The 12,378-nt window shown below is 39.6% G+C and overlaps 1 protein-coding gene across 2 annotated transcripts; it reads right to left on the reverse strand.

Annotated features, from left to right (window-relative positions):
• Positions 1-2,643: 2,643 nt before the first annotated feature.
• Positions 2,644-6,291, reverse strand: LOC149298172 (vacuolar ATPase assembly integral membrane protein vma21). 2 transcript variants are annotated; one of them, XM_089487796.1, is made up of 3 exons: positions 6,233-6,291; positions 3,423-3,532; positions 2,644-2,786 (listed from the first exon to the last, which is right to left on the reverse strand). In XM_089487796.1, the coding sequence occupies exons 1-3, from the start codon at positions 6,289-6,291 to the stop codon at positions 2,644-2,646; spliced, it is 312 nt and encodes a 103-aa protein (XP_089343922.1). The 2 variants fall into 2 exon arrangements, with proteins under 2 accessions (XP_089343922.1, XP_089343921.1); XM_089487795.1 differs by having other exon boundaries at positions 6,230-6,291.
• Between the last annotated feature and the right edge of the window lie 6,087 nt (positions 6,292-12,378).

Here is a 12,378-nt window from a genome sequence, read left to right on the forward strand (position 1 = left end):
GTAGATTGTCTAAATGACACACTGACTGAACATTTGATGTTAAGTTTGATAGATGCTACACTGTAATCAACTGTAACCAATATCTTTTCACATCTTGGGCTGTTAAGGATGTGATCTGTGCTCCTGACCCTTTCTAGTGACATAATTATAGCAGGTCTAACAATTGCAAACCCAACATTTTACAGACTAGTAAACTAGATGAACATTTGTAAAGATGTATGTTGCCAATTTAAATCCACAAACAAGTATTAAACTTTTGGGACCAATCGTGAAATAGTTTTTGGCCCATTCTTTTTCAGATAACTAATCCCACATATTGTCCATCTTCTTGTTCTCCTTTCTCCTCTCTTCTACCCTCTGTTTTCTCTCTTCTTTCTTTGTTCGCATTTCCGTGGTCATAACCTCCTCCTGGCGAACTTTCACCACACGGTGGAGTTTGCAGTGGCGTCCTCTCCCCCAATCCTCTAATCAGGGGAGATGACATCACTAGAAGCGCTGCCATTTCGGCGGAAGTTCACACAATGGTATCTTAGGGCAAAATAGTGGCGCTTCAGGTGACGTCCTTTACCAGGACCCTCCAATCAGGGGAGATGACGTCACCGGAACCCCTGCCATTTCAGCAAAACTTCACCAGGAAATCATGTCTGCTCAAATGCAGAAGAAGAAAAGAGAGAGAAGAACAAGATGTGAGACACGGAAGCAGAGTTGCAAGATAACAGAAGTGGAAGTAGTCGGCAGAGAAGGTAGGGAGACATTCCGAGAGTGAGTGATAAATATTCTGAGCTTTTTGCTTTGATTTGGTCCATTTCATGGAGGGTGTTCCCTCATTTTTGGAGATTCATACAAATTGACAAAATCTGCAAGTTCTGCTACATTTGATACCCAAATCTATTAAACTTTAACCTAGGCTTAATTATCCCCCTGTCATTTCCTTACTGCAAGGGTTAGTGCGAGCGCCATTTGCTCTGTGACCAAGCTCAGCAGACTGATTCAGATGCAGACATCATGAGCGTGAATCTACAAGACCATTAGTGGGACAGCTGCACAAAACAAGCTGCAACACTGGAGATATAGCTGATCTTCTGAAAAATTAAACAATTAAAAAATAACATCGAAACAGAAGCGTGCCCGTGTATAAAAGCAGTACAAATGTCCCTAGTGCCTCACCACTAGAAGTTAAATATACAAAACAGAAGTGAGAAACTGTTCTGCAACTCGGGATAGAATGTCCTTGCAGGCCAGCTCTTGCAGGCTTCATCAGATGAATAAATAATCTGATTCATCAGCATATTTTTAGCTCCCATCTTCACTTTTACATTTTAAAAAAATAACATTGCCTTTTTTCCTGTAAATATTAGGAAATCTAGGGCTGTTCATTGGCTAAAACCACTAAAGAAATCATTGGAAACAGTTATGAATTTATACTTACCGGTAATCCCAAAATATAGTGTTAACATAACCACTTATGTTGTTGCTCCTCTTATTACCAACATGCAGCAAGTTACTTGTTATAATGCTAATTAGGTCTGAGTAGCATTGTTGATTTGTATAAGCCTGCAGCAATTGTTCACTATAAATCTGAAAAACTTTATAGTCATATCACACATTGCTAAAAACAAAAACCACTGAAGAGGTGGACTTGTGTACCCTTTTATTAGAATAATAATTTAGTAGTTCAGAAACTAATGGTTCAGCTCAAAGAACAAGATGTAATATCGTGGTCCGGCATAACAGTGTTGACTGCTCAAACCAATATTCTACAGAACACTCAACTAGTAAAATATAAAAAACATACATCTGGAAATCGGCAACATTTATTGCTGATCTAAATCATGTTGTACTGATTTGTTATACTGCTTTCTCTAAGCAGGTTGCCCATTAATGTTTTAATTATGCATAAATGAACATACATCTACATATAAGGACTACAAACCAGCTTACATTTCAGGTCAGTCTCCCACTTTATTACCGGTTGTGAAACAATACTCGCTAAAGGGAGTTGGTTTTCAGCTACTTGCCATCATTATTCATTATGAAAGCCCATCCTGAAGGAATGTTTGTTGCGTGAAGAGCTTGGCTACCTTGTACAATGTATTAGTAAATCAGCAAGGTATCTCCAAAGTCTCCCAGCTCGTTGAATTATGCATTATGCAGGGTCAGCTCAGTCATTTACACTGAAGAAACTTGCTCATGTTGGCCCTTCAATAATGAACAGTTAAGCGAGTTAGAACTATAAACCATTCTTTTAGGGAATAGACCTCAACAATTAGTTTCAGGTCTCAGAATGCAATAAGCTGCAAAATGAACAGCTTCAAGTGCTTTGGTGTATGTACAATATAAGCTTTGTGAAAACATTACCTCGAAATCTTGATGTGTTTGTGGTCTGAGGGCTAAATTTGGTTGTACTTTTATACAATATTTGAAATGACAATGCAGAATTAAAACAGGACATCATCACAAGTAGCACTCCAGACAATGTTTCGCTTAAACACAATTGTTTATGAAAATCAACTAAACCACACAACAAAATGTATACCGTACAAACTCCATAAAAGGGTGCGCGTCTCTGAAGACAACTCAAGTAGTCTTTGATTTCCTGTCTAGTAGGAAAGCAGGTTTTCTAAGTGACACCGACAACAGTCTTTAGTCTTGTTTCCCTTCGCGCCACTGTTTAGAACCTTCATTCCACGCCACGTAGACAAACATCGCCAACACCACATGAACAGCAACTACTGCCACTATTGCAGCGTAAAAATAACTGTCCCTGTTGGACATGCCGTACGCACCTGCAAAACAAAATAAAACAAGATTGGTAACATGTACGGGTAATAACTGTTTGTTTTAAGGGCAACAATGTTGTAAAACAAAAGAAAACCCACAAAAAAACAGTGCCTTTTTAGAAAATTTCAGAATCATTGAAATTATCGTAACTAACAAATAATGAAACATCTTTTTGTTTTAGTTTGGTTTAGTCCCCCGACAATGAGTTGCTGGAAGAGAAAACATTTCGTCTTGCCCTTTTAACTGTACAAAAGAGGCAAATCAGACGTTTATGCAGAAAAAAACTTGAAATGTCGCGTCATAATGTATAGCTAGTAAGGAAACGTTACAAATTTTATTCTCACAGAGAGACATGTAATATTATTTGCAGTAAGTTCTGATGGTCAATGTAAAAGTTCCAAAATTCTGCTGTGATGTCATCAAACTTTTTTTTTATATTGCTGTATATTGCTAGCAATAAAAATGTACTACTGTGTAGTGAATGAACAGCATGTAAATTGGATGAGGTCACAGGTCACTTTCTGTACACAACTAGATAAAACCACTGATATTTTATAGATTTTTAAATTCATTTTTTATAGATTTTTTTAAATTGATATACTTAATAAAAACATTGGCGTTTATGTGAAAGTTATACTGACCTTCAAATACATAAACCTTGGAGGAAAAGTAAAGTCCAATTGGCAGCATGATCATTAAGAGAGTGAAGAAGAGTAGAGTCTTTAGAGTAGAGACCAGGGAACTTTCATTTCTGGAAAATAAAATTATAAGTGAGGTTTATAAAGCCATAGCTAGAATATTGTTTAACATTTCTCCATAAGATGTGCATAAATTAAAATAAAGGCTCTATTACCGCTCTTCCTTACAAACCATATTATCCTCAAATTGCATCTTTCTCTTACCATCAGCATGTAAATAATAACAACTGTGATTTTATTGGGCAGATCTCCTGAGTTGCGATCAGCTCACAGATATTAGAAGAGTTATTTATTAACCAGGTCATAAGGCATTTTTCTATTTTTTAGGGGGTCACATGGATCTATACAGCTGTATGTAAGAAGTGTGTGATGAGGCACAATGTGTTGTCTTTGTGTATCAACTGCACATTCTTTCACATAAAAAATTCCATTGTCCGGAAGAAAAAAAATATATACCGTATTTGCTCGATTATAAGACTAGGTTTTTTTCTGAGCAAATGCTCTCAAAAATACCCCTCGTCTTATAATCAGGGTCGTCTTATAATCAGACCTCAAATAGGTCCGACTATGAGACGACTAAGATCCAGATCCCCCGCAGCTGCGGGGGACCTGGATCCTCCTGTCCCCGCCCCCCCGCGCCCCACTTACCGGTACTTCTGAGTCCCCGGTGTGTAGCTGCGATTCGCGTAGACAACTTCCGCTGCAGCAGGAAGGAGGCGTGGCTAGCAGCGGGGGTTGTCTGCGTCCATCGCGCAGACCTTCCCGGTTGTCAGAGATCAGAGTTCACCGGCACCGATGCGGGGAACTCTGATCTCTGACAGCCGGGAAGGTCTGCGCAATGGACGCAGACAACCCCCACTGCTAGCCACGCCTCCTTCCGGCTGCAGGCTACATGTCAGAAGCACCGGTAAGTTGGGGGGGGGGTGTTAAATGGGGGGCATAAGGCATTTCTGGAGGCAGAGTGCTCTGTGAAATGCCTTTTAACCTCCTTAATGCCACTCTGCCTCCAGAAATGCCTTTTTAACCCTCTATACGCCACTCTGCCTCCTGAATGCCTTAAACCTCCCTATATGCCACTCTTCCCCATAATATCCCTTTTAACCCTCTAAATGCCAGAGTGGCATATAGGGGTATAAGGCATTTCTGGAGGCAGGGTGGCACATAGGGGGTCAAAAGGCATATCATGGGGCACAGTGGCATATAGGGGGTATAAGGCATTTCTGGGGCAGATGTGCATAACTGGGGGGCAGGTTGGAAAATAGAAGGAAATAAAACCAAAATATTTTTCTCAATCATAGCTTTTATTAAAAAAAAAATAGTTTAGATGAATTAACATTTACTGGTAAAACTTTTTTCCTATAGGGTTGTCTTATATTCAGGCTCTTTTTTTCCTAAATTAATATTCATATTTGGGGGGTCGTCTTATAATCGAGCAAATACGGTATATTTAAAAAAAAAAATACAATAATATATATAGTATTATGTCCCTAAGGTCTAGTATTGGTGCTCATATAGTTTTACAGTTAACAGTATTTCTCTGAGACACCTGAAAAAAAAATGTAATCGTCAAACATATCAGATGACTTGTCAAATATGAGACTAACTATATTTCACCAAAAAACTCATATTGCAGGAAAATCGTTGGAACGAAAAAAAGACAAAATAATTGCAGAAGATACTTATTAAAATCAACAATAAAAAAAAACCAAAAAACTATAATGCATTCACTTCAAGGAAACAAAAAAACATCTGCAAAGTAATTAAAGAAAATGACTTCACGTCCCTAATTGTTATTTTGTTTTGTACCATACACAGTCACACAGACAAAGAAACCTGTGCACGTCCGTACAAACCACAACGCTAGCGTTTTTTGTTCACCGTATAATTGTTTAAGTCTGGATGTGCCGGTCTTAGCCGACTGGCAAAGAGTAAATTCTGGTTTACACAGTGTTCATTTGGATTGAATGTTTACATCAAAACAGTGAGTGATCGCATAGGTCATACACAAGCTCCAAATACGTGAATAGCGGTTTTGTTATTGTATAAACATTTTAAATCCAAATAAACATTCAGAAATATCTGCCGACCTAATCTCCTTTGTGCTTTTTTTTGTACCAAAGCGTCAAGATTACACAATTTGATTCCGAAATCTGAATGCATTAATGTATCTGCGTAACATTGATAGAATCGCTAGCGCATCCAGTCACCTTAACTTACACTAAATGCCCAAACTTGATTTTTTCATCTTTTTTCTTCAGTCTCCTAAACAAGTAACCCACACAGAATAATAATAATCAGGTAATAGAGACTCAGTCAGGAGACGAGATATTTGAGGAACTTGCCTTGTCTTATTAGTATAACATAACAATGTGACTTACAGAAACAAAGGGTAAGGAGGACACTGCTCAAATCTAAAGTCTTGAACAACGATAGTTAATGCAGCATTTGGATGCGATTCTATGATGCAGATATGTAACACATAACACGCCTTACCACACATATATTAACAGCAAGCCCTGTTCGTTGACTTTGCTAAAGATAATAATCCCAAATATCCCATAAATTTGATACTGGCCACACCATGCACCGCCAGCCCGGTGCCACAACTCCATATTATGTTCTGCACACAACGTAACGTCAATGCGGGAACCAAAGCTGATATAAGACCGGATAAACAAGTCAGTATCCGGCAAATGATAACGTGCATTCTTCTACAGGTCCCGTGATAAGTCCCAACCTACAATACTCACTGCCTGAAATCGGGAGCGGGCACGTTGGCCACATTTAGTGATGCTTTATCGTATCGCTCCATGCTGCCCCGGCCCAGCTTTCGGCTTCACTTCCTGGATCCTGGCACTGCGTCACGTGACTGCCGTCACATGACCCGCAGGATGACAAAAAGATGGAACCTTTCCACATGGGCGTGGCTTCCCCTCGTTCCGACGCCGCAGGCTGCTCGTTCTGCCTATCGCTGGACGGCTGCGTATTAACCTGACGCACCGTATTGTTTCTTCGTGGTATTGGCGCACGCGCAGTGGCGTGTTATATGGCACGGCGCGTGTATTAATATACTAGGAACTGATAAACATTTTATACAATTTATTAAGGAGACTTGTGTTCCCCCATGACGTGGGATGGATTATCCACTACATGCCAGTTTTATGATTAGAGGAATACCGGAAATTAGGAGATAGGGCAGCCTGCTTCTTAAACATGGGGATTCCCTAGTGAATGGGTGATCTTTGTCTGCTGTGGCAATTTGGATAAGATGTACTTGGGGTGACCCCATTATCCAAGACGCACAGATGTCAACAGAGACCTGTTTACCGCTGATGCTGCTCTGGACCTGACGCAGGGGCTCAGCAGCCCGCTCCGCAGCCCGCTCCGCATTCTCCATCCTCCAACCAAGCGCCAGGATATGACATCATATCCCTGCGTCTCATACTCACTTTTAGCTACACTTCTGTCATAATTAGTACACCCTTGTGGTTCTTCACACCACGAAGTACAGGATTAGCGCAAGGACAGATAGTGTCTTAACAGCCTCTACCGCGCTGTGTTTCCACCAAGGAAGAGTTTACTTCCTTTGTATCATTACAGAAGAAATATCTCCACCAACGTACATGTCTAATGCCACTCGTCAGGTAGTCAAGAACCCGTTGTACAGCACTACGGAATGTGATGGCACTATATAAAACAATAAATAATAACATGGTGCAATTTCTCTTAACCCCTTCAATCCCAGGGGTTTTTGGTACCTCAAAGCCCAGAGCAATTTTGCCATTTTTGGGGTATGTCGGTTTAGCGATGATTCTCTTTTCCTGTGAATAGTGTACCCATATAAACGATATATTGTTTTTTCAAGGAGAGATAGAGCTTTCGTTTGATACCATAGTTGGATGATTAGCTGAAAATTTAGAATGAGAAATTTAGTAAAAACTAGCGAAGATTAGAAAAATAAATTTTTATTTTTTTTTACATTTTCCCTCTGAATCCTCACAAAATTAGGTAAAGTGATGGAAAATCCCCTCCAAGTTTATTAATTCAGGTGTCCTGATTTCAGAAATACCTAATTTATATAGATTTTCCAGACTTTCCCAGCACCAGGGAGCGTTCTATTAGGTGTACAATTTTGTATATTTTTTATGCCTATGGCTTAACGGGTTTGGGGGTTGTGAACGGGGGCAGGAGGGTTATACTGGCTAGATGTTATGCTAGAGCAATGGGAAGTAAGGTTTTTTAATGATTTTTTTATTATATTTTTTTATATATTTTTTTTTAAGAAAATTTACATTTTTTAAAAAAAAATTTTTATATATATTATTTTTACACAGAAATGGTTAGAGGTCCTCCTAGGGACCTCCTGAACATGCCAGTGATGTCACAATGACATCACAGCTCACATACATTTTTTTTGTATAATTTATATTATTATTATTTTAATGATTTAATATTATTTTTTAAATGAATTAACTTTTTTTTTTTCTGCTTTTCTCTTTCAGGACGGGAGGGGGAGTGAGAGACATGGTTTCTCACTCCCCTCCCCCCGATCCCCCTGCACCGATCACACTGCGCTATCGGGCACTTTCAACTGTAACAGCTTACCGGCTTTCATGCCGGAAGCTGTTACGGGAGATCGGGCAGCAGAAAGCCGGCGATGCCGGCTTCTGCTGCCAGGGGGGAGTCCAGCTGGTGTCCCTGACGCTGCACGAAGGGCTGGACGTACAGGGACGTCCATAGGGGTTTCTTAGTGGGCGTTTTTTGGACGTCCCGGTACGTCTATAGGGGAATGAAGGGGTTAATGCAAGCAAACTAACCACCCCAGACATACATTACGGCCTTAATGGGCCTTAATTACTATACCTGCGGGCAAATGCGAGCAAGGAGGCCCATCTCCTCACTCACAGATACACTTGGGGAGAATCCCAGGAGATTCCCAAAAGGACAAAATGTGTACATAATGGTAAGAGACCGGCTCGACCAAGAACACACAGCATCTTACAGTGCATCCCTAATGAAGAGCTTTGTGCTGTTACAGGTGATAAAATCAGTTTATTAATCTAGTCCTATCCACAAGGGCGGACCAGAACCGAAAAGCGAGGCAGGTTTCCTCTGTATGACGAAATTAACAACCTAGACAGACTTTCCAGCCTTGGAGGTCTCAGAACATTTATGAACACAGAACTTGCTCTTAGCTAATGTTGTAGCCACCCAAATAGTCCTGCACATCTATACATCTACATACGTGGCTGACTAGTACATGGTAGTAACGTGGGACGTGTAGGCGGGTAACTGATTCCTCTGAGAATTTAAACATCCTACATACTTTCCATGTTTTGGTTAATAACATGCCAAATGTTTACATGTCCTGTGAAAACAGCAATTAAGCCACCCCAGATCCAAGATACAGTATTAAACCATGCATTTGTTTTGACGTAGTAGGATAGTATTTGTTTTTTTCTTTTATTGTACTAAGTTGGATTGTGCAGGAAAAGAGGTACAGCTGTGTCTCTTACTGGCATTGTGGTTGCCCAAACATGTTTGTCTATGTCTCTCTTGTCAATGCCTACTATAAAGTTGGTAAGGGTGCGGTACTTTTGCTATGCAGCACCCCACCTATTATCATTGCACCTATTGCACTTATTAAAACATTCTTAGTAATCATTGTACTGGGAATAAGCTTTCCTTCTAATAGTGGTGTTTGCCAAAACGTGCCATCATTACCCACTGCTGCTCAATAGCGAAAATGTTGATATGGTATGATGAGCGTTATATCTTCATGATCTTATAGCCATATTCCTATCCCGTTTAAATTCCCTGCATTCGCCGCTACCACTTCTGATGGGAGGCTGTTCCACTAATCTACCACCCTCCTGCCTGCTCAATGGGCACGCTAACAAGTGCCTTTCATGTACAGCCAGAGAGAGTGCCATATATTACTATGATTAGTAGTAGCGTCCTTAGTTTATACATAGTGATCATTAAATGTATTAAAGATAAAGCTTTAATAAGTATTTTTGGTTCAGGCTAGAAAACCTATCCTTGTGATAGGGTTTTTTTGGGGACTAAATATACACCAGAAGTCTGCCTGTGGTAATAATGGCTGTAGACAAAATATATATACATTTTTTAATTTTAAAACACCTTTTGAAATATTAATATTATTTCTCTTAATAGTATTTTGATTATTAAAAATGTATTTGGTTGCTGGCATATTTTTTGTATTCTTTAAAGAAAAAAATCTGTCTATAAAAAATAAGAGATAAACTCACGGCTTTGTTACAATTTCAAAAGTGTATGAAATTAATCTGTGGGGTGTAATTTAATCAGTGCTGGATTAAGGGATTTGTGGATCAGAAAGTTGCGCAGCAGCAAGTGTTTCACTTTTTTCTGCGTGTGAAAAACACAACATTAGCTGGACACGTAATACAAATAAAATAAAGTAATACACTACAAATAAATAAAATCTACATCTTACTTTCCACTCCTAGGAGTTGTGCCACAGTCCCCAGAAGAAAGCCAGTGCCTTCATAATTGATCTATTTATTAGAAGCATTCAAGAGAAAACATGGTCTTTTATCTCCACCTAATGTATCGGTTTGTCTTAGTCTGTCAATTCTCGTCTTGTCATACCCCTTGAATATATGTATTGTATTAAGCGCTGCATAAATTGTTGGCGCTATATAAATAAAAGATAATAATAATACCTTAAGTCTGTCGCAAGTATTTGTATCGTTGGAGACCAGATATTTAACACAGGTCACAGACCTAGTTGTCAAGAGAAAAATACTTTAATATATTCCTTAGTGATATGCTAATCATAGTATTGAGAGCAAAAAAAAATACTGATCATACTGTAATATAATACCATAAATGTAATTTCGGTAGGATTTTATTATTTTGCAGTGGTTAAAGGGAATATGTACTTTCCAAAACACCTGCCATTTACTTTCATACCAATGTCCACAGCCTGCTTTTAGCAGTTTCCTTGCTTTTTTTTTCCAGGAAGTGATGTCACATCCCCGCACATTGCATCAGTGCATGAGAGTTGGAATGCCACATTGTGTGGGACCTGCTTGTCCCTATTGCGATCTTTTGGCTGAAGGTCCTTTTAACTAGACGGCCTGAGCTCTATTTATTCTATATTGCTTGCCACTGTTGTGTTAATTTCTGCTTTAGTGTTCCCCACCCAGTGATGGACTTCCAGCCATAAATTCGTCATGCTTTTGTGCCCATCATGGTTTACTAAAAGGTCTGGATGGTCTTTGATTATATCTTAATACTTTATCTTAATGTTTTTGCAGTCAGTTTTTAGTGTAAGGGTCACATTTGCCTGAAGGGGGCGATGTTTGGTAATATAAGACGTGGATGCCCGTTTACAGTATGCTAAATTCAGATATGAACCGGAACAGATGATCATTTACAAATCTATGGAAATAGTTGCTGATACAAATTGCATTTTGACCGAAGTGAGTGGAAAGAAAGGACACCTTGATTTGGATAAAATAAATCTGCTAATTATAAATTGCTTGGAAAAATGTTTCATCTTTAAACTACAAATATATTAACTGTAGTAACCCTAATAGAATGTGATCACACGGGCATGACTAAAAGTGCTATTGATTAATACAACAATAGGGAGGGGACAACATTTTTGCAATGTCTTCCTCTATCTTTTGTATAAATTTGTTGCTTCTCTGCCTTTTGGCTACAGAGGCTGTTCTATCAAATTCATTGAGGCCTTCAAATATAGACTGGATTTATTTTTACAAAGAAGAATATGCAGGGGTACAGGTTATAAGGTTTGTAGGTTTGGAGCTTGTCGATCCAGTGAGAAATCAGCAGCCAGCCATCCACGCCATGTAAACGAAAACGTGATTCATCAGACCAGGCCACCTTCTTCCATTGCTCCGTGGTCCAGTTCCTATGCTCACGTGCCCATTGTAGGCGCTTTCAGCAGTGGGGGGTGAGCATGGGCACCTGACTGGTCTGTGGGTATGGAGCCCCATACATAACATACTGTGATGCACTGCGTGTTCTGACACCTTTCTATCAGATCCAGCATTTACATTTTCAGCAATTTGAGCTACAGTAGCTCGTCAGTTTGATTTGACCAGACGGGCCGGCCTTCACCCCCCACCCACTGACAGGTGCCAAGATAACAAGATTATCAGTGTTATTCACTTCACCTGTCAGTGATCGTAATGTTACGGGTGATCTGAGCACATTAATAATAATTATTCTGGAAAGAATTATGCCTCTGATGCTACATTTAGTTACCAAAGTGTTAACTTCGACAGAGTGCCTTAAAGTGCAGTCTGAGCGTGTATTGCTATAACACATTTTAGTCTAATCATATGATGCTGCTTTTTCACTTTTATGAAAGCTAAAGTTCTAGTGTGAAGCATCAAGAAGCACTCTCCTGAAAGCAAATGATTTTGAAGAGAGGCCAGTGAATGTGTCATAAATCAATGTGTGCCACCTGGAACATGTAATCTCTAGACATTCTGTTTGTGAAAGGGCTGGTGATGGTTTAATTTTACACTTGTGATGTGGAGAAAAGGCTTCCAAGGCTGTTGTTTGTCTAGCAAACTGTTTCATCCAGGTCCAACCATGTTTAATCATTAAAAAAACTTGTTAAATAAACGTAACATCTAGACCAGGGTCAGGAGATCCAAGGGGTGCCACAGGTCTCAATCGGCCTGTTGACCTTCTGTTGTAATACAGAGGCCTGGGCAGATGTCTGTAGTAGTGTTTCTGAGTGAACTGAAGCATGGGATTTGATATTGCATCCCAGTAGGCTTTACTAGAAAATAACCTTCTCAGTTTAGTAGATTGTGGAGGGGCGGCAAATTGTGACACCCAGGTCATTTAGTGACAGCCAAGCAAGGGTTGGGTT

This window comes from Sceloporus occidentalis, unplaced genomic scaffold (assembly GCF_023333645.1).
Source record: "Sceloporus occidentalis isolate IW3139 unplaced genomic scaffold, rSceOcc1.0.p SCAF_34, whole genome shotgun sequence".
Lineage (NCBI taxonomy): Eukaryota > Metazoa > Chordata > Lepidosauria > Squamata > Phrynosomatidae > Sceloporus > Sceloporus occidentalis.

What these genes read in the sequence shown, in the direction of transcription:
- LOC149298172 (XM_089487795.1), bottom strand. Translation starts at nt 6,291, where the DNA reads ATGGAGCGATACGATAAAGCATCACTAAATGTGGCCAACGTGCCCGCT. An exon ending in CCCGCTCCCGATTTCAGGCA is followed by an intron (nt 3,533 to 6,229) that starts GTGAGTATTGTA and finishes TTTATTTTCCAG; the next exon opens with AAATGAAAGTTCCCTGGTCT. An exon ending in CAAGGTTTATGTATTTGAAG is followed by an intron (nt 2,787 to 3,422) that starts GTCAGTATAACT and finishes TTTGTTTTGCAG; the next exon opens with GTGCGTACGGCATGTCCAAC.